This window comes from Trachurus japonicus, chromosome 22 (assembly GCF_045865225.1).
Source record: "Trachurus japonicus isolate A0001 chromosome 22, Traja_1.0".
NCBI classification, from domain to species: domain Eukaryota; kingdom Metazoa; phylum Chordata; class Actinopteri; order Carangiformes; family Carangidae; genus Trachurus; species Trachurus japonicus.
In genome coordinates this window covers 5623903-5646530 of record NC_140928.1, presented here as the reverse complement: position 1 = coordinate 5646530, position 22628 = coordinate 5623903, and the positions used below count along the sequence as shown (strand labels likewise).

At 43.0% G+C, this 22628-nt stretch overlaps 3 protein-coding genes across 3 annotated transcripts; 2 read left to right on the top strand and 1 right to left on the bottom strand.

The window, feature by feature from the left end:
* Positions 1 to 1534: 1534 nt before the first annotated feature.
* On the bottom strand, positions 1535 to 4197 carry LOC146963321 (uncharacterized). Its single transcript, XM_085767999.1, has 10 exons — positions 4066 to 4197; positions 3813 to 3935; positions 3558 to 3674; positions 3323 to 3430; positions 3085 to 3207; positions 2844 to 2951; positions 2592 to 2714; positions 2349 to 2462; positions 2088 to 2219; positions 1535 to 1583 (listed from the first exon to the last, which is right to left on the bottom strand). Exons 1-10 carry the CDS (start codon positions 4131 to 4133, stop codon positions 1535 to 1537), a joined length of 1065 nt encoding a protein of 354 aa, XP_085624125.1. The 5' UTR covers positions 4134 to 4197.
* A 2341-nt stretch (positions 4198 to 6538) lies between these two features.
* On the top strand, positions 6539 to 9629 carry yipf6 (Yip1 domain family, member 6). Its single transcript, XM_085767441.1, has 2 exons — positions 6539 to 7177; positions 9279 to 9629. Exons 1-2 carry the CDS (start codon positions 6839 to 6841, stop codon positions 9618 to 9620), a joined length of 681 nt encoding a protein of 226 aa, XP_085623567.1. The 5' UTR covers positions 6539 to 6838; the 3' UTR covers positions 9621 to 9629.
* A 3437-nt stretch (positions 9630 to 13066) lies between these two features.
* On the top strand, positions 13067 to 22226 carry LOC146963319 (uncharacterized). The gene is made up of 6 exons (XM_085767884.1): positions 13067 to 13536; positions 14410 to 14676; positions 17034 to 17221; positions 18116 to 18313; positions 19646 to 19856; positions 21490 to 22226. Exons 1-6 carry the CDS (start codon positions 13280 to 13282, stop codon positions 21740 to 21742), a joined length of 1374 nt encoding a protein of 457 aa, XP_085624010.1. The 5' UTR covers positions 13067 to 13279; the 3' UTR covers positions 21743 to 22226.
* The last annotated feature ends 402 nt before the right edge of the window (positions 22227 to 22628 follow it).

The window sequence follows — 22628 nt, the reverse complement described above, 5'->3', positions numbered from 1 at the left end:
CAAGCTACACATATACATATTCAACCTAAATGACACAGTGTAGTAGCCTAATTAAAAAGTTGATTATATATTTGATTAGATTACGATTATTGAGGTCTTGATTTGATTAAAAAACGTTACATTATTACATTACATTAAAAAAAAGTTTGATATTAACAATTATCGATTCGATTTTCAATACGCTACTACAGCTTGTTTTTCCATTTGACAGTAACAGTAAACCAAAATACACTACAATCTTATTGCACCATTAAAAAATAGTGCAATAAGTTTAGAATATATATATACTATTTGTTTTTTTTACAAAACAAAAACGAATGTCCACACTTGCATGAATGCCTATAGTTTGAGTTTCTTCCCACAGAACAAAGATGCAGCTTTGGAACTTTAAAAACTTTACACAATAAAATCATCATTTGTAAACATTAGTCAGTTAAGATTCCTTTATTTGTCCCACAGTGGGGAAATTTACATTTGTGCAGCAGCAGCAACAAGTAGCAACAGGATAAAAGAGAAAAAACAGAATAAAACAAGAGGAATATAAACATCACACAACAATAATTGCAGTAAAGTGCAGAAGCCTACGTGCAATAGTCCAAGTTTTTTGGGGGGGGGGCGTTACCGAGAGCGGTGCCTGTTGTGCAGTCTCACAGCTGCAGGGAGGAAGGACCTGCGATACCGCTCCTTCACACACTTGGGGTGAAGGAGTCTATCGCTATGGGAGCTTTCGAGTGCAGTCAAGGTGTTTTTCAGGGGGTGGGAGTCGTTGTTCCTGAGGGAAGACAGCTTGGCCATCATTCTCCTCTCTCCCACCACCTCCACCTGGTGGTCTCTTCCTGTCTGCCACTGAGATGCTGCTGCCCCAGCTGACCACACAGTAAAAAATGACTGAAGCCACCACAGTATCAAAAAAGGTTTTCAGGAGTGCCTAAGCAGATAGAGTCTGCTTTGGCCCTTTTTGTAAAGTGCATCCCACGTCATAACTCCTAAAGCTGAAGCTTATAAGACGTTATGGACGAAGACAAAACTAGTCTCGCTCACCAGACGAGCACGGCAAAAACGGCAAAAACAAACAAACAGTCCGAGTCGAACTGGACGGCAAAACAGGTCACAATGTTGCTATGGCGTTGTCCACATACAGTACTCATACGTCACATCCGGTTGAGGATACCATTGCAGCAGACGGCAAAAGTTAAAATATATTTGTTAAGGCTTCTACATTAGTAGGAAGTAGCTAAAAGGACAGTGTTTTCATATTTTTTATAATAGAAACCAGGCAAAGCTAGCAGGTGTTTGATGCCTCGTATTATGTGCTGGGAGGCTGTTTGTGCTGTTGATGAAGTTTGGTGCTGTTCTGAGCATTATTTGTGGCTTTTTTTTTATTGCGGTTGGCTTGTGGCTACAAAGACAGCAGTGATTTGCTGTCTGGCTGTCTGTGCTAAAGTTGCTACAACTAGAGAAGTTTATGCCGGAATATCCCTTTAACATCTGGATGATCATGTCCTCCTGCACCTCCGTCACTGATCCGTTGTCTTCAGACAGTTTGTGGGGTCTCTGGGCTCTGTCCAGGTGAGTGCTGGCATCTGAGGGTGAGACCAAGACACAAATGTGTAAAAGTTTGTAATCCAAGCTTTGTTTTTATTTTTCATGCAAAGTAATAATTCATTTCAGCACTGAATAACTTTTACTGAAATGAGACAAATCAGTTTAATGTCAGTGTTCACAGCCACGGAAACACGGTCTCCAATTTGTTCTAGTTTTCATACATTTTAACAGTTCAGAATAGCCAGCTTCCCTGGGGTCTCTGGGTGACCCTGAAGGGGCATGAGAAGGAGGAACAGCCCAACTGATCTGAACCAGAGCCATGCTCTGTTGTTGGACTTCTGTACTAGTCACAGTTTGAACAAAACAAACACACAAGGTAATACTGGACAGTTTAGCTCCATCAGTGTGTTTGACCATCTGTGTATGACCGTGTCAGTGTGTAGGACTGTGTCAGTGTGCAGCTGAAATTATGTATTTGTGCTCAGGCAAATAGAAATGTATATTTCAATTAATATCTGTTTTCTTATTCATATAATCCTCACCTTTCATCAGTAGAGCTGTGCCCATGTTTGAATGTCAGAGGTGGATTCATTGACCTGTCACTCCTCATGGACTCAGAAGACTCAGAGGACATAGGGCTGGATGCAGAAGTATCTGCTGTCTCCGAAGGGACTCTAGTGGAAAAGAGGAAGACAACCATGGAGACCAAATAATGTCTCAGCCATCCATCTCACCAGCTGCTGTGGTATGTGAGTGAATGATAAAAGTCATGATGGAGGTTTTAATATTCACATAATCCTCACCTTTGATCAGCAGATTGATATTTATGTTGGAATGGCAGAGGTGGATCCCTTGACTTGTCACTCCTCATGGACACACAGCTGGATGCAGGAGAAGCTGCTCTCTCCAAAGGGACCCTAGTGGCAAAGAGGAAGACAATTGTGGTGACCAAATAATGTCTCAGCCATCCTGTCACCAGCTGCTGCAGTATGGAAGTGAATGATAAAAGTTACAGATGGAGGTTTTTGCGCTCACATGAGCCTCACCTTTTATCAACACAGCTGTGTCCATGTTTGGGGTCCAGAGATAGATACATTGAATCATCACTGCTCATGGACTCAGAGGACATAGGACTGGATGAAGGAGAATCAGCTGTTTCCAAAGGGACCCTAGTGGAAAAGAGGAAGACAACCATGGAGACCAAATAATGTCTCAGCCATCCATCTCCCCAGCTGCTGTGGTATGTGAGTGAATGATAAAAGTCATGATGGAGGTTTTAATATTCACATAATCCTCACCTTCGATCAGCAGATTGATATTTATGTTGGAATGGCAGAGGTGGATCCCTTGACTTGTCACTCCTCATGGACACAGAGGACACAGAGCTGGATGCAGGAGAATGGACTCTAGTGGCAAAGAGGAAGACAACCATGGAGACCAAATGATGTCTCAGCCATCCTGTCACCAGCTGCTGCAGTATGTGTAAATGATAAAAAATAAAATGATGGAGGTTTTATGTATTCAGATAATCCTTGTCACCTTTGATCAGTAGAGCGGTGTCCATGTTTGAAGTTCCGAGGTAGATCCATTGACTTGTCACTGCTTATGGACTCATAGGACATAGGGCTGGATGCAGGAGAATCTGCTGTCTCCAAACACATTCTAGTGGAAAACAGGAAGACAACCATGGAGACCAAATAATGTCTCAGCCATCCTGTCTCACCAGATGCTGTGGTATGTGAGTGAATGGAGGTTTTAATATTCACATAATCCTCACCTTTGATCAGCAGATGGATATTTATGTTGGAATGGCAGAGGTGGATCCCTTGACTTGTCACTCCTCGAGGACACAGAGGACACAGAGCTGGATGCAGGAGAATGGACTCTAGTGGCAAAGAGGAAGACAATCGTGGTGACCAAATTATGTCTCAGCCACCCTGTCACCAGCTGCTGCAGTACGTGTGAATGATAAAAGTTACAGATGGAGGTTTTTACGCTCACATAATGCTCACCTTTTATCAACAGAGCCATGTTTGGGGTCCAGAGATAGATACATTGAATCATCACTGCTCGTGGACTCAGAGGACATAGGGCTGGATGAAGGAGAATCTGCTGTCTCCAAAGGGACCCTAGTGGAAAAGAGGAAGACAACCATGGAGACCAAATAATGTCTCAGCCATCCTGTCTCACCAGCTGCTGCAGTATGTGTAAATGATAAAAAAAATAATGATGGAGGTTTTATGTATTCAGATAATCCTTGTTGTCACCTTTGATCAGTAGAGCGGTGTCCATGTTTGAAGTTCCGAGGTAGATCCATTGACTTGTCACTGCTCATGGACTCATAGGACATAGGGCTGGATGCAGGAGAATCTGCTGTCTCCAAATAGATTCTAGTGGAAAAGAGGAAGACAACCATGGAGACCAAATAATGTCTCAGCCATCCTGTCTCACCAGCTGCTGTGGTATGTGAGTGAATGATAAAAGTAATGATGGAGGTTTTAATAGTCACATAATCCTCACCTTTGATCAGCAGATGGATATTTATGTTGGAATGGCAGAGGTGGATCCCTTGACTTGTCACTCCTCATGGACACAGAGGACCCAGAGCTGCATGCAGGAGAAGCTGCTCTCTCCAAAGGGACCCTAGTGGCAAAGAGGAAGACAATTGTGGAGACCAAATAATGTCTCAGCCATCCTGTCACCAGCTGCTGCACTATGTGTAAATGATAAATATAATGATGGAGGTTTTATGTATTCACATAATCCTCACCTTTGATCAGTATGTTTGAAGTTCCGAGGTTGCTCCATTGACTTGTCACTGCTTATGGACTCAGAGGACATAGGGCTGGATGCAGTCCAATCTTCTGTCTCCAAATAGATTCTAGTGGAAAACAGGAAGACAATAATGCTTACCAAATAACATACATCTCACCAGCTGTTGCAGTATGTGAGTAAATGATAAAACTAATGATGAATGTTTTTTGTTTTTTTCATCGTCAAAGCAGTGTCCATCTCTGAATGTCAGAGATGGATCCATTTACTTGTCACTGCTCACGGACTCAGAGCTGAGTGCAATACATTATATATTGAACTCAAATATTGTAAATATATATATATATATAAAAAAAAATTGTCCATCACCTCCCATCAGCAGAACGGTGTTTTTTATTTGGTGGATCATTATTCATTAGCCACGCAGACACAGGGCTGAGTGGAGGGGAGGCTAATCTCTTCCGTTTTTTCCTGCATGGTGGAAAGAACAGTTGAATGGTGAGAGGTTCAAGTCGAGTGAAAAGAGGAAATCTCACAGCAAATAAACTATGGTCCAGGCTCACCTCTGAGCTGTGGCCTGCTTCTCATCATGTACTGTAATCAAAATGGTTGGAGGAGGAAGGACCCCCTCCTCATCCTCCTTTCTTTCACTCATTGCAGCAACAAACAGATCCAATTCCTAAAGAGAAAACAAGAGGAGTCAGCCAGGAGTCTTTGAGTTTTGACAAGCTGAAAAAAACAAAAAACATTTTGCAAATATGATCCCCCCAAAACATCAGAGCAACATTTGAGCATTTTAACTTTCTTTCTCACTTCACCTTCTCACTCAGTTTCTGTGGGTTCTGTGAAGATATTGGTGAATGAGGCCCATTGTTTCACTAAACACTAAACACGTGTGTTTAGTGTAAAATATTGAATCAAGATTCAATATTTTTTGGAAATATGTTGATATTCCATTTACTAACATTTTTAGGGCCTTTCAACTGGAAATATTTTTAGTAACTTTTCCCCCCTATTTTTCGGAGTAGCCTAATACTTTTTCTGTTTGTTTGGGTAATATTCCGTTTATTTTCTTTTTGGGGAGTAATTTTTTTCTTCTGTTTTCCGGTGTCTGTGTGTGTGTGCAATGCATACAGTCTGTGCATGCATGCCTGCGCGTGTAATCACAGAGGCTGTGGTTTTGAGTCGCCATGTTGAACTTGACAAGCTGCGCAGTGGAAATATTAACAAGAAATTCTCGACATAACATTAAAAACATACAAAACGGAGACACTGATGGGTCTGTGAGTCTCTTGCCGTTGATAAAACCCGAGAGAAACCAACAGACACAATTTTATGGATCTTCTCCAATTTTCTGAGAGAAAAAACAGTGAAAGGCTTCGTCTCACCAACACGTCAGGTTACCGGTACCAAACAATATTTTTCAAGTAAAGTTAGCTACAGCTAGCCTACATACTACAGCTGCTATATTATTTGTAAAGTGTAAATTCATTACCCACCTTATCTTATCATCACGTCTGTAGTGAAAGGCTGCAGATAGGTAAACAGAAACGGGCGGTTCCTTCCTGTGTGTGTGTGATACTTACCTGTGTGTGTGTGTGTGTGTAAGAGAGAGAGAGAGAGAGAGAGAGAGAGAGAGAGAGAGAGAGAGAGAGAGAGAGAGAGAGAGAGAGAGAGAGAGAGAGAGAGAGATACTGTGTGATACATCCATGGAATATACTACTGGCTATATAAACCAAATTATGCTGACTGTAGTTTGGCTAAGGCCACTTATAAAATGAACTGTCCTACTGGCTGTTGAATACTACCGATGTAAAAGTAGATGTGAAGAAATAAAACAAAAATAATAAAATAAAATAAAAACAGAGGGAAGCAAGAGTCGTTGGCAATGAAGCCAGTGGAAAGGGTAAAAGTTTAATTTAGGAAACCTATAAGTAGAGTTGAAGTTGGAGTTTCAACACAATAGCTACAGGATTAATAGGAACGTTTAATAAGAAATTAATTAATAATAATTCATGGGAAAGTTATGTGTGTGTGTGTGTGTGTGTGTGTTTCTAAAGGTAGACTATAAACTGTAACTGCCTACTCACCCGCCCTAAACTCATGCTCGGTAGGCGGCGGTGACAGCAAACTGCCATACAACCTTCTTTTTACAGTCTATGCATACAACACAAAAAAGAAGGAGAAGATTCGTTGGCGATGTTCAGTTTTGGAAATCTGACAGATTCCCAAGTTAAACACATGTACCTGAACGCATCAAACGGATGTGCGACGTGCGTACGTGACGTCACGTCATGGTCTTGCGGAAGTAAACAATCCTCGGCTGACGTGGAGCAGAGCAGCAGTCAGGAGTCAGACCAACTGAACTAACCGGACCCGACTGGTTCAGAGGGACATTTGTGGTTTCAGTGTCCGATTCGTTTTGTTATAAGTTAATAAACTATTCGATTCGGTGTCGCCTGGACTCCCGGAACAACTGACGGTTCCCCCGTTAAACGCTTCTCTGCAACGTTACGGCAAGATGGCGGCAGCGGAGGAGGCCAGCAAGCCGTTCGCCGGGCTGTCCGACGTCTCCATCTCGGGGGACATCCCGGTGGAGGGGGACATCTCCGTGCCCGTCGGCTCCTCCAGGAGAGACGATGAGTTCTCCACCCTGGACGAGCCGGTGAAGGAGACCATCCTGCGGGACCTGCGGGCGGTGGGCACCAAGTTCGTCCACGTCCTGTACCCGAAGCGGAGCTCGGCTCTGCTGCGGGACTGGGACCTGTGGGGCCCGCTGCTGCTCTGCGTGGCGCTGGCGCTGCTGCTGCAGGGCGGCGCGGCCGACCACGACGACCAGGGAGGACCGCAGTTCGCTGAGGTGACGTTATTATAAAAAACATAAAAACATCCATTGTTTGCTTACTCAGGTACAGGTTGTTCTGCATTAGCACAGTCCAAGTAGCTACCAGCAGGGCCGTTGCTAGTAATTCTGGGCCCCCTGAAAAATACTGAAGTGGGCCCCTTATGTATTAAAGCAGAAGTAAGCGGAATTTATGTGTTAATATAAGTCTTAAATAGTTATATCTTCCGACGGCAATCACTTACATAGAGTGTTTGGTCTGAACCACGGGTCTGTCAGTCACTCTGCTCTGCTGTAAGCCGAGGAGAAAACTTTACTTGTATCCTACAACCTTTATCCAATGAGGAGAGAGAACGGCATAAAGGGGCGGTCCTCTCTGTGTGTGCAGCCAAGGGATGCGCGTGAATGTGGTGACGTAGGGACGAGGACCAGTAGATCCATGACGAGGGCGGGGGCTGCTAACTCCATCGGCTGACAAGAAGTTAGCCAAAACGACCGGATCGCTTACTTCTGCTTTAATATTTCTTATTTATTTCAACCCGGAGCCGGCCCAGGGCATAAGTGAACTAAGAACTTGCTTTAAGCCCCTTGACTGCTAAAGGGTCCCTAAGAGCAACTGAATGGTAAATGTGTCTGCGGCTGAGGTTGCGTGCAAATAACAGTGGCGAATATTCCTGCAAATCTGCATCTTGGCTTTGTGTGAGTGAAGTGGAGTCAAGTGACACATGTAATGTCAGACAGTTAGTCATAGAAAGGTCAGGTTACTGGAGGTTTTATTGGGCCCTATTGAGCTGTGGGCCCCTATAAGTGTCATCACCTTTCTCTCCTATGCAACGGCCCTGGCTACCAGTCATCTTAAAGGGATAGTTCAACATTTTGGCAAATTTGCCTATCACCATAAAATCCCCATAGTCATAGCAGTAGGTTCATTACCTTAAATTATCGGTGCATGTTTTTGGAGATCCGCGGGGCAGAGACGCAAGCTGCTCAGTGAACACAATGGAGGTGAATGGTACAGGTCCCCTGTCCCTCATCAAACTCCTCAAATACACAACTCATCAAATAGGATACAACAATTTCAAAACGGTTTGTTTGCTGTTAAATTGTAAACTGTATCAGGGAATTGCAGCTAAGTCTGTAGCTGTGGATGTTTGACTCCGGCAAGGCAAGGCATCTTTATTTATATAGCGCATTTCATACCAAGGCAACTCAATGTGCTTTACATAAAGACAAAACATTTGAAAAGAACAACATAAAAACAACCTTTTAAAAAAACAACAGTTAAAAGCAGGATCAAAGAAGAATAAAAAAGTATGAAAGTAAGAATAAAAGAAAATAGATAACGTTTAAAGTTATTAAAAAGAGCACATGAAAAGAGAAATGTTTTAACCTGGATTTAAAAGTGCTCACAGTTGGGGCTGATTTCAGTTCTGCTGGTAGTTTGTTCCAGTTGTGTGCAGCATAACAACTAAATACTGCTTCACCATGTCTAGTTTGAACTCTGTGCTCCACTATCTGACCTGAGTCAGTAGATCTCAGAGCTCTACCGGGTTTATACTCTACTAACATGTCATTCATGTATTCTGGTCTGGACCTAAACCATTCAACCACAGCATTCACAGTCCTACCCTTGTGAATGCTGTGACTGCTGCTCCAGCAAGATATGAATATTATTTATTTATTTATTGGTTTATTTGAGATGGGACTCCACATATTCATGAACATACAAAAAAACAATTATTTGCTGTAAATATGTCGGATTTAACTAGAAAGCTAGTTAGCAGTAGACAACATCATAACCTAACCTAATTCATGGTTGTGGTTTCCAGCTTGGAAATAATGCAGCATTGCATTCCCTTCTGGGGTTTTGAGAGAGTTGCTGCTGCAATTTAAAGGAATGACCCGAGATCAGATCAGCAGGTGGTTTTCTACGTTAGAGGCTTTTCCTGGCAAATCCACCTGGAGATTTGGGGTAAACCCTGCAGAGCACTTGACTCTAGAGATTATCAGGTCTCAGGATCCCTCACGAGGAGTTAGAAGATGTTACCAGATAAAGATCCGTCTTGTTTTTCTCACTCATCACACAACATGTTTAAATATCTTCTTCTCCCATCCAAAGGTCTTCGTCATCGTGTGGTTCGGCTCCATCATCATCACCCTCAACTCCAAGCTGCTGGGCGGCACCATCTCCTTCTTCCAGAGCCTGTGTGTGCTGGGATACTGCATCATGCCTCTGACGGTGGCCATGGCCGTGTGCCGGATCATCCTGATCACCGCCTCGGGGCCGGTCAGCTTCGGCGTGCGGCTGGTGGTGGTGGCGGCGTCCTTCGGCTGGTCCACCTTCGCCTCCACGGCCTTCCTCGCCGACAGCCAGCCTCCCAACCGCAAGGCGCTGGTGGTGTACCCGGTGTTCCTGTTCTACTTCGTGATCGGGTGGATGATCCTGACGTTCTCGCCCTAGCAGTAGAGGGGGGGAAAAACAAAAACAAAACAAAAAAGGGACTGGATTTGAGTTGAACTGACGGAGATGAGGGAGGTTTTTATAGAGTGAGAGAACTCAAAACAACCACCAGAATCTGCCTTTGAATGAGGATCGAACGACTACTGAAGAGGCCGAGTGTGTCTGAGCCACTGAAACAGCATTTATTAGACTCATGGGACGCCACAGTTAACTCCTTCAGGAGCAGCAGCGGCTCGCCGAGTCGAGTTGACGCCGTGCTGCAGGGTGGAGCGTGAAAAAAGCTGATGAATAAGTTTGGGATTTTTCCTGTTTGTCTCCTAAAATATGTTTACGAGCTGTGTAAAAAATAAAAAATCTATAGGCTTGTAAATAGAAAATACTTTATGAATGTTTAAACTACCAGGGCTATGATTATTTTATTTTTTTTCCTTTTCCCTCTTGGTCACTCTGGGTGTTTCTTGAACCTCACATGATCTCACAGACTGGTGCAAAAACACAATGGCTGCATCTTTATTTTAAGTATTTGAGGAGTGTTTTTGTTTCTATTAGACAGATGATGGTTCATCCTCAGCTGCATTCAAACCTGAGACTTCTCTGTCCAAACCAGTGTTTTGAATCGGCCAATCAAATGAGAGCTCTCTGCCCGACTGTCACCTGTTCAAAAGAATCAGGAAATATGGTTATTTGCTGTCGCACTGAGAGAAAACTGATACCTGGACTGCAACTATTGATTATTAAATGTCAAAAACTGGTGACAAAAAAGAACTGTTACAAAATCCAGACCCATATTGAAGGAACACATCAAATCCTTTCATTTAAAAGACTAGACTCGGCAAATGTTTTGATGTTTTTGCTTTAAAAACTGCCCGAAAAATGGATCAGTTGTCATAAATGTCTGTTATTTGACTCATTCATAAATACTGACCTGAGATTAAAAAAAGATATACAGTTATTTTGATTTTAAGACTTTTTTTAAAGCAAAAATGCCAAAAAGTCTCAGGTTGCTGCTTCTCTAATGAGAGGAATTGTTGTTTTTTCATCACTGTGAACGGAAACGAAACCAACAACACAAGGACTTTAAAGGCATCAAGTAATATATAAAACATAACGAGTCTATATTCTGACATTTTATTTTACTAGTGTACGTCAGTGAGTTCTTGCACATCGTTGAGTGGGTGGGTGGAAAACAGAACGCACAGACTATCATTTGAGGCCCCTTGCAGAGGTAAAACACCACAGACTGACCAGACCACACCACAGCTCAGCAACACAAACCTCCACAGTGCAACAAATCTCAGCTCTAACTCACAGTGGAGTAGTTGGTAAAATAACTAACACAACATCGACTTGTTGTTCCTCCTGCTCAGACGCTTTTCACTGCTCTAAGTCCAGTTATGACATGGAAACACACACAGCCTCACTAATCCAGCTGGTTATTGGCTCTAATGCAGGCGCTGTTGTGGTCAGCTGTAGGCTTTTTTTGTGTTGCGTTCAAGTGCGACTTTCACCTCGTCAGCCTTCGTCTGTGCTTGTTCTGAGGACATGTACCGCATTCAACACTAAGTAACCACAGAACACACAGGTGATGCTGGTTTATGTGTCTTTTTCCTGTAGATAGCAAAAATATTTAAGCAGCAGACGACAGACAGGTTGTATCTGTGAAACATCTTCTAAATGACCAGAATGCATTGCAGCAGTCGGATCTGTCAAATCATCCAGAGTCATCGTCATTGTCTTTACCTCCACAGGTGAATAATCACACTGTAATCATACTGACATGGAAACATATAGTGGGTGTGTATAAGTATGCATTCTGGGAAATGTAGGAAATTGGTAACTGGAGTATAGATGGAGCTGCAGCTAGTTGAAGAAAAGCGAGGAGCATAGTGTTTTTATTTATTTTTTGTCTCTGCTTTGTGGCTGTGATCAGTCGACTAATAACCCCGCCGGATGACCTTTAACCTCTGACCCCTTGGCTCTGTAGTCAGATAAGCTGTCACCTCACTTCTCCCAAATCACTGGGGCTATCTTTGTTATTTTCTTTTAATTTATGTCTATTAATTTACATCAACAAATGAAAAAATATTAAAATATATTTGATCCGCAGTGATCGTCTGTTTTGTACTTTTTTAAATCCACTCATCTCTGTTCATCTCACAACATAAATCATTTCCATTTATTTATAATTTTTCTCCATTATATAATTTCCTTATGTACATTTAAGATCAAAATCCAGGCTTCTTTCCTCCTATCGTGCGAAACAGTTTAACTCAGAGAACACCAACGCTCGCTCAGTATCAAATTTTCCCTTATTACACGTACATTATGCAGGAAATTCACCAACACCTGTCAGCAAAAGCTACACATATTAAAAACACAGTGCAAAGTGTCTTTATGTTCATTTAATCATGAACCGCATGACAAAGATGATTCTAATTATTACTTAATTTGAAATGATCATAGATTGAAAGCAATGTTTCCTCCTATAATAAAATATTATGAATACTAATTACTTAATTAATCCCCAAAGAAAATTTAATTTGTTTGTCAGCTCATCTACCATTTGCAGAAGAATTAAGATGTCTGTAGGTATAAAGATCTTTTATATCTCTCCATACTGCAGTGAAGGGAGAGGAGCCACAGGGTGGCGTCCTCCAGACCTGCACCATTTTCAATAAAAGAAGCTCCTCTACTGAAGAATCTCCTCTCCCCACAGCTACTTGACAAAATACGATAAAAAACATACAAAAACACAACAAAGACAGAGCAAAGGCGGAACAAAAACTCAGAGCTACCAGACTTTGCTGCTAACAGTTGAAGCGCATGTTCTGGAATATGTTATATAATATATTATGTGGTTATCCTAAAAATGATGTATCAAAATAATAACTAACAAAATGTAATATAAAAAGAGTCAAATACTTAAACATAAAGGCAACCAAGACAAATTAAATGATAAGATTTTGTGAATAAAATATGTTCCTATTAATTTTATTTAAAACATTTGTTTTATTGAGCAAGTATAATATACAGAACTGACAAGGTATGTAGAACAGCACATCAAAATGAAGTCAAAACACAGGAAAATAATAAATCATTACAGAAACACAGTTTAAAAAAAGATAAATAAAGTCAAAGGTAGGTACAAAAAAAGAAAAATAATTAAATTAAATTAAAAAAGCAAACAAAACACAAAAATTGGGTCAGTCAGAGGCTTCAGAGGAAAAAAAACCTTTTCATAATGACTAATGAAAAGTAGAAAAGGAGCAAAAGGCCTATTGATTTAGCTATTTTTTGTTTGTCAATAAAAAATAGATAAATGATGATTAAAGTCGGGTCTTAAAGAGCGCGATCTTCTGGTTATTGTAGCAAAAAAAATAAACGTTAAAAACCTTTAAAAAAAACGTCAGTGAATAACAATTGACGTCATCACGGCGCGACGGATCCATGGGCGTTCGGCAGTGCGGTGCGATGAACCCGCAGTGAAAGTAAACTTAAACCCGTGCTATTAACACAGTAGTAAATGAACGCTGTGTTTGTTTTAAGCTCCTGTGACTTTAGTCCCGGTATCAACCTGTTGTTTCACCCCCCGCGTCGTCGTGCTGCTGCTCTCCTCGCCCAGCGGGCAGAGCCAGAGTCAGGTGTCCCGGCGGTGACCGATGGAGGAGCAGCAGCAGCAGCTTCCCCCGGAGGTCTGGGTCTACATCTTCAGCTACCTGAGCACGGAGGAGAAACACACGCTGCGCACCTGCAGCAGGTACCTGAGGAAGCTGGTGGACCACCCGTCGCTGTGGAGGGAGCACACCGTGGTGCTGTCCGACCTGCGCCGCTACACCTACGGCTTCTGGGCCACGCTGCGGCTCCGCAAGCTCACCCGCGTCGCCGTGCGGCACCTGCGGCGCAAAGAGTGGCGCAGGCATGTAAAACAGTTACAAAACCACTAGAGTTATCGTACAAAAGTAGTCTTAAGATCCATGCCAAAAAACCACGGCATTACCATCATTGCCATGTACTTGCCAAATATGATATTTTGAGCTTTGAAAACCTGATTATACACTCAAATGTTTGTCTACTTCACAAAATTATTCATAATGCTTATGCCCCCCCTCTGAAAAAGTTAGTGACACTATGCTCTGAAAACACAGTACATCTAACTAGATCTGTTACGAGGGGTGAGTGTAGTAGCCTATTCCTCAACGTAGAACTCAGTTTGGCAGCTCTTCTTTTTCATGTGTGGCCATGAGTCAGTGGAATGTCCTTCCCACATAACTTATGTGTATGTGTTTGAATGTGTGATGAGAGTGAGAGAGATTGTATGTGCTGTTAGTCCCTATTGTGCACTTTATGATTTGGCGCTCCTGTTTCCCTGCTTTTATTAGTGCATTCTGTCAATTTTTTAAATATTATGGTTATTATGTCCTATTTCAATTAATCTTAATATTGTATATGTTCCCACTTGACCTGCCCGGGGACTACAGGCGGAAATTGGCAATTGTTGCTATAACCTGGTGTAGCCGATGTCATATCTGGCCCTCTGCGTTGTGTTTCTCACGGCCTGCCCTAGGCGGGGTTCGATCCCATGACCTCCCGCATCGGAGGCGACGATGCTAACCTCTTCGCCAAGAGGTTGACAACCACTTGGTGGGATGGTTAGCACGTCTTTTATGGGTGGAGTGAGTGCACATCCATTACACTGGCTCAAAGCATCTCTTCTTGTTTTACAAGATTAATGTTTTTTTGTGCATTGTCCCTGTTTCAAATAAATAAATTCATTCATTCATTCATTCAGGCTCGTCAAGTTCCTCCCGTCGCTCACCGCCATCGTGTTCGTGGACGGGGGGCGGCTGTACAAGGAGAAGTACTTGGATAACCTGTCGCGGTTCCCCGACCTGAGGGACCTCGGCGTGCGCAACGCCACCTGGGACGAGGCGATGCTGAGCCGCGGTCTGAGCGAGCAGCTACACGGACGGCTCACGCACCTGAGCGTGTGCAACGTGATGCTGCCGTGCACGGTGGAGTTCATCAACACCGTGTCGTCGTGCCTGGTCAACCTGCGGTATGTAATGGGAAATTTTGGTGTAACCCATAGTATGCTTTACGAGTGCTGTATAACCATGTTAAATAAGTGAAATTCCTTGCACCTTGTGGAAGGTGGTATTCAGCTAATCCCTTGGATGATAACAGTGTGAGATACTGTCCCCGTTCCTTTTCAATGTATATATGGATGACTTGTCACAGCAACTGAATGTATGTAATACAGGGTGTATGGTTGGCTCTATGTTAATTATGCTGTATGCTGACGATTTAGTAATTTTTTGCCCATAGGCCTATAGTGCTGGCTTACAACAGTTATTGAAAATATGTTCACAATACGGCCTCGACTTTGACATCAAATACAATGCAACTAAGAGCAACATTATGATTGTCAGAGGTAAAGGTGATAGGAAATTAGTTTTCCCTGAATTCTTTTTATCTGGTTCTGTTCTTAAAGAATGTAATGAAGTGAAATATCTTGGTCATCATATTGTAAACGATATGTCTGATGATAGAGACATAAACAGACAGTGTCGGAGGCTTTACTTGCAGGCCAACATGCTTGCACGGAAGTTCAGTATGTGTACTAGTAATGTCAAGGTAGCGTTATTTAGAGCATACTGTACTCCCCTGTATACTGGACACTTGTGGAGCGTTTACAGTAAAAAAAACATGCAGAGACTAAATGTGGCCTACAACGATGGCATGAGGATGCTTTTAAAGCTTCCTCGGTGGTGCAGTGCCAGTGGGATGTTTGTTAATGTTGGAGTGCCAAACTGCTCTGCTGTAATACGCAATCTTATGTATAAATTTATGTGCAGGCTATTAGCCTCTAGAAATGATATCATTTTGTTCCTGTGTGATGGTGAGAAGAGCTCATTAAGGTTCTCCTCAAGACTGTGGAGCCACTGGCGCTCTAGTCTGTATGTGAGGGCTGATGTCTGTCCCTCTGGGACCGCATCTGGTTGTTATTGATGGCTATGTTTGTGATCGATGTTTGTTTTACATTAACTGTTGCCATGTTTTTATTGTCTGTCTTTTATGTATTTTTAGTCCCTATGGACCTCTGATTGTGTCCTTAATAAAGTCTTATTATTATTATTATTATTATTATTATTATTATAATACACCAGACCAGACACAGAGACAGAGTCCACGCAAGACAGGTTAAAGGTCAGACCAGTGCTCTGTGTGAATTTATTTACAAGGGGAGTTGTGTCCTGGTGGTGAAGCCAGGTAGAACTATCAGAGTTCAATGTGTTTTGGGAACTATATAGGGGTGTGACTGTGTACACGTGTAAACGTTTACACGGAATGAAACTGTAAACGTTTAGTAAAAAATCCCTAAACGATACACGCAATTTTTTTTATTTTTTTTTACATAGCATAACGTTACCCTACATTTTGGGGGGGCTGGGTGAAAAATAGTCCCTCACACTGTCTTAATTTAGAGAAAACTATGATTTAATAAAAATGATGCTGTGACGCGCTTCCCTCCTTCAGACAAAATGTGTGTGAGTGCGGTTTTTTCCCCCTTAATTTCTTGTCTTTTTTTTTTTTTGCGAGCGAGTGTGATGGCGCCGCCACCGAGTAAACCGTAAACACCCATCCGAAATAAACGCCGGGTCAGACATTGCTTTTCTGGTTGCCAAAAAATATTCTATGCAAATATAGCCTCCCTAAACACAAACAAATAACCTTAAACGGATTGAAAGGGGTGTCTAGAGACACTGAAGACGGCCGAGGACTGACGAGACGCCTCTGGGCTGGTTGCTCCTGCCTGGTCTGTCCACTCCTCTCATCCGCACTTCAGCACCTGTCCTGGGCTGCACCGTGTCGGCTCGGCTCGCTCCTCGTTTTAAATGACTTATTACTCCTTTTAAAAGTAGCGTAAACTATTTACTGTTCTGATCACTCATACGCGTGTATAGGCAATACGTTGCATTATTATTAGTTATACTTAAAAAAAAAAATAAAGGACGGTGGAGCGAGCCAAGCTGTAGCCCAGGACAGGTGCTGAAGTGTGGGAGAGGAGGGAGAGACTGGGCGTCCGCGGTGGAGACCGCAGTGTCAGTGCTTCCACCGGCTGCGCATATCAGACTAAACATAAAATAAGGCTATAGCAACCTATAGCGGTCCTGAAGCGTGTACACGAAAAAAATTGCACAGTGTACACGTGTACATATTTTAGTACACGTTCAAAGACTATAAAGCGGGCTGAGAACATCTTCAGGCCACTCACTCACTGACTGTACTCCTGTTCGGTTGTGTGACTCCATTCATGAATGCTTTATTAAAACTCAAGAAAGGCAGCTGACGTGTCAAGATATTCTTTTTTAAATACTTTATTTAAGGAACAACATTTTTTTGCCACCACAGGTACCTGCTCTTCCACCAGCAGGGGGAGGGCTACGGGCTGGACACGGTGCGCCCGGTGCCCCGCGGCGTCTTCCACAACCTGCTGCTCAGCCTGAAGAAGCTGAAGCACCTGTCCTGGGGGATGAGGGGGGAGCCGCCGGAGCCGCTGCCCGACGACTACCTCAGCCCGGCGGACCCGCAGCAGCCAGGTCAGGGGGAGGCCGGGGATGGTTGTAGCATTCTTGACCCTTCTGTCTGTGTCTTTTAAAGGGATAGTTCACCCAAAATTCAAATTTCACTCATTATCTACTCACCCTCATGTCAACTAACTAGCTGTGAGAATTTTCAGAGTCCTCCGTGCCTTCTCTGAGTTACGGGGGGGGGTCCGTGCAGCAGTATTTGTCCATATAATGGTTGTGAATGGGGCTCACTTTTCTTCGTCCAAAAAGACACACCAAAAAACAATCCAAATACCTCCATACTGCTCGTCTGTAATGTCCCTCTTGTATTGAAGCCCCAACATGAGAAATTGTTCCGCCGGTCAGTGCAAATCACGCGAGATTTGCACGGACACAGGAAGAGCAGTGAACCGAGACACTGGGAGCTTCCGCTACAAACAAGCTTAAAATATAGACTTATTTAAATTTTTTCGGAACAATTTCTCATGTCGGGGCTTCAATACAAGAGGGACATTACAGACGAGCAGTATGGAGGTATTTGGATGTTTTTTGGTGTGTCTTTTTGGACGAAGAAAAATGAGCCCCATTCACAACCATTATATGGACAAATACTACTGCACGGACCCCCCCCACCCCGTAACTCCAAGAAGGCATGGAGGACTCTGAAACTTCTCCCAGCCCTTAGTCGACATGAGGGTGAGTAGATAATGAGATTGAATGAATTAGAATTTTGGGTGAACTATCCCTTTAATTGATTTATTATCACTTACAACAAAGAAAAGCAGCAACCAATCACATTTAAGAAGCAGCAATTTGCTTATTCCTGTCTGATGAATCTGATTCAAAGTAAGTTTTCCTCAAATTCAAACGTATTAACTGCAAACTGCTAAAGCATTAAACTCCTCTTGGGTCCTTCTGGATCAGGCCGGTACGGGGGCCCGGCGCTGACCTGTCTGGAGCTGGTCGATTACCCAGAAACCATCCTGCCGGAGAACGCCCTGCGGAGCCTGACGTCGCTCAGGTCGCTGACCGTCCGCTACAGGTACATCAGAGACGGCATCGAGTGTCGGCTCCGGTCCTGGCTCAGTCCCCTGCAGCAGCTGGAGACGCTCACCATCATCGGTCAGTAGATGCTTGTTGATGTTGTTGTTGTGCTCTGTGAACCAGGTTCTGGTTCTGGCTCTGGACCAGTTATAGTCCAGTAATTTAAAAAAAGGGGTCAATGTTGAACAAATTGCAACAGAAGCAAACTCAACTGATTTTGTATCCTCAACATGTCCTGAATAAGGGAAAAAAAAGCCCTGAAGAATCCCATTAGGGGAAAGTTTAGAAAAAGACCCAAATATATCCCATTTATACGCCTATTAATTATTTTTCTCACGTGAATAGGGTAAAATCTTTAACCTTTAGATATCTCCATGAAAATTACTGAGTTGATTACTTACATTAAGACAAACAAAAAATGTATTACAAGTTTTTTGAAATTCTTTGTTAACATGAGAAAATTAGCATACATTTGCATAAATTCCACCGCTTTGACGGCACATGTATACGTAAGGTGCTGTGGTGGTACCAGCATGAAAATTGGAAGGAGCTGACTCCAGAGGTTCATAAAGGGACCTGTGTATTGTCTTGAAATTTTGGACCAAGTCACGGAGTTTACTTTCACTTTTGTCAACTTACCAACTGTAGCTTTAATGAGCTAGGGCGCTTAGGCTACCATGTAAAACGAGTGCTTCCCCCAGCGACGGATTCTTGAAAAATTGCAGTCATCTTGAAATTTAAAGTGATTTCTTGTCGGTTGACCGATGGAGTCAACTCATTCCAATTTTCAAGCTGGTACCACCACAGCACCTTTATACACTGCTCAAAAAAATAAAGGGAACACTTAAACAACACATTGTAACTCCAAGTATATCACACCTGTGTGAAATCAACCTGGGATGATAATTTTGATTTACATTGATCATTTTTATGTTATTTTGTTTTCAACACACTCTACTATATATTGAATATTTCATTAATTGAGATCTAAGATGTGTTGTTTAAGTGTTCCCTTCTTTGAGCAGTGTATATACATGTGCTGTCAAAACGGTGGGATTTATGCAAATTTATGCTCATGTTAACAAAGAATTTCAAAAAACTTGTAATACATTTTTTGTTTGTCTTAATGTAAGTAATCAACTTGGTAATTTTCATGGAGATACCTAAAGGTTAAAAACGTTACCCTATTCCCGTGAGCAAAATAATTAATAGGCGTATGAATGGGCTATATTTGGGTCTTTTTCCAAACTTTCCCCTAATGGAATTCTTCGGGGCTTTTTTTCCCTCATTCAGGACATGTTGAGGATACAAAATCAGTTGCGTTTGCTTTTGTTGTAATTTGTTCAACCTTTTCTCATAAAATGACTGGACTATTAGGGTACATGTTCTCTCTCACTCTCCTCCTCTCAGGCGGTAACTCTCTCGCCACCTACACCACCACTATCCCGTCCAGCGTGACCAGGCTGACGCTCCGTGTGGCCATAACCCTCAAAGACATGGACTCCATCGCTCCCAAAGTGCCGGCTCTGGAGCACCTGGACATCGAGCAGAACCGGTCCAGCGGCAGCCTCTGCAGACGGATCCCCATGTTGTTCCCTCAGCTCAGGACGCTCAGGATACGGTGAGCCAACACAGAGGAGGCTGGAAATACAGTGTTTTAAAACATCATTCTTAGTTGCTGCACATACATCAGTTATCTTACTGTACATATATAGAAACATTGAAAGGGATAGTTCAACATTTTGGCAAATTGGCCCATTGCCATAATCCCTATAGTCATAGCAGTAGGTTTGTTACCTTTAATTGTCGGTGCAAGCTATTTTTAGAACGGCGGAGCAGAGCCGCGAGCTGCTCAGAGCTACGCTACGGAGGCTCATGGGATTTCTTGGTTTCCCTCATCAAACTCATCAAATACACAATCCAACGACTCCAAAACGCTCTGGTGGACAAGTTGTGACCTGCACATTTCGAGGTAAATACAGAGACTGCTTGCTGAAAAACTGTCCCTGAAGGCAATGCGCATCAGCGGTTTTGCATGAATTTCTCTCTAAAACAACTCTGTCTGGTAATGTTGTGTTATTATCTCATAGTGTGGTGAATGTGCAGGTCACAACTTGTCCACCAGAGCGTTTTGGAGTCGTTGGATTAGGGATTATGGCAATGGGCCAATTCTCCAAAAATGTTGAACTATCCCTTTAAGCTGTAATTTATAATTTCTTATGGTGGTAGTCAGTCTGAACAATGTCAGACATGTGGAGGCTGTGACCATCCCTGTTGTTTACGGACTTTAATTTACTAATTTCATTAGTTTGATGGTATTTTCATTATTTTTGGAATATATTATTAATATTAAACTAAGTTGTCATCATTTTTGACTGCTTTTGGAAATTAAACCTTTATTAAAAGAGGTACAAAGTCGGCCTTTTTGTCTTGGAGGTGCGTTCAAATGCCACAGGCTGCTCAGCGTCCACGGCTGTGACATACAGTATGATGATGATGTTGGAGAGTGCAGCTCGCAGGGGTGCAGATCCGATGCCAGGATTGGGGGGGACACAAAAGTGATTTTTTTTTTTTTTGCCCATATGCAACTCATACAATGCCGCCATAAATCACAACTCCACAGAGGCTCGGCATATCATTCAAAAAGTACTGCACAGGGAATCATTTATTGTGCTTACCTTTCTTGTTTATTTGTCCTAAACAGCCAACAGCCGTATCACTGCTGTTATATTAGTAAATTATAATTTAAAGGGTCTCGGACATATAATATCTACTCACATTCTTATCTTTCGCCTCCCACCGACCCTCCCAGATCCCCAATTCTTCTCACCATCTTCCTTTTCTCCCAATGTATGGAACTTTATGCATGATTAATTGATATGGATGAATATCAAAATATGAATCCCTGAGATTGAGGGGATCGTTTTTTTAAAGCCTGCTGATGTCATCAGCGTCTGTGTAAGAAACTACCCATTAATTTGCATCGTTGTGGTGGAGACCAGAGATGGGATGTGGAGTCAGAAATATTTTTGTCAAACATTATTTGTTCCACCATTTCAATCATTTCTTTTTCGATGTGAAGAATGTGAAGTCTGAAAATACATTTGTTAAGTTTTGAATAGTTTGGGGTATTTTTATTGGGGGGGGACAATTCATGTTTTTCAGAAATCCCCCCCCCCCCGGGATCTGCACCCATGACAGCTCGTCTCATGTCACATCCTCTCTCCCTCTTTTCTTTCGTTGTGTGTCTCCAGGTTTTTCCGCAGAGAGCCGGAGAAGGACCTGCTGAGCCTCAACCGGCTCCGCCACCTGGTGCAGCTGGAGCTGCTGGTGGAGCGCTCCTTCATCCTCAGAGACTACCTGAACGGACACCCCTGGCCCAGCCCCTGCGTGCGGGAGCTGATCAACCAGCTGCGGGAGCTGTCGGAGAACCGGATCACCGTCATCACCAAGATGCGCCAGAGAAACCCGCTGCGAGAGTGTGACTGTGGGTGGGAGGGAGACTGAAGAACCGGGAGGACACGAGAACGAGACAAAAGTCATCGTTGTTGTTGTTGTTGTTTTCCTCCTAGAGTGAGAAGAAGAAGAAGAAGATGGAGTTGGGTTGTACAACGGTACGCCAACAGCTGCTGCTGCCCGTTTTCTCCTGGTACTGAAAGGCGACCTTGAACGTGGTGCACACACACGCACACTTGAAGGCGTTTGGATGGTCAAATCTGAAATCACACATTTCATCAAAGTGCCTGAACATGATGATCCCTGGAGGATGCTCTCCAATGCCTCGGCTTGAAACTCCCCGAGAAACAAAGAACCAGTGCGGCTGGATTCGAGGGAGTTTGCTGCTGAACGACCTGTGAAGTGTTCAACAAAGCGAATCCAGAAAGGAGACAGTGAAGAGAGTCAAGGCTGAGACCTGAGAACAGAGGCCAGTAGCAGGGTGCAGGTTCACTAACTGGTTCTCTTCTGGAGCCAGTTCCCACATTTCTTTAAAGGGATAGTTCAACATTTTGGAGAACTGGCCCATTGCCATAATCGCTATAGTCATAGCAGTAGGTTCGTTAGCTTTATTTGTCGGTGCAAGCTATTTTTAGAACGGCGGAGCAGAGTCGCGAGCTGCTCAGAGCTACGCTACAGAGGCTAATGGGATTTCTTGGTTTCCCTCAATCAAACTCATCAAATACACAATCCAACAACTCCAAAACGCTCTGGTGGACAAGTTGTGACCTGCACATTCACCACGCTATGAGATAATAACAGAACGTTACGAAACAGAGTCGTTTTCGAGACAAATACTGAGACTGCTTGCTGAAAAACTGTCTCTGAAGGCATCGCGCATCAGCGATTTTGCATGAATTTACCTTGAAAACAACTGCGTCTCGTAACGTTCTGTTAT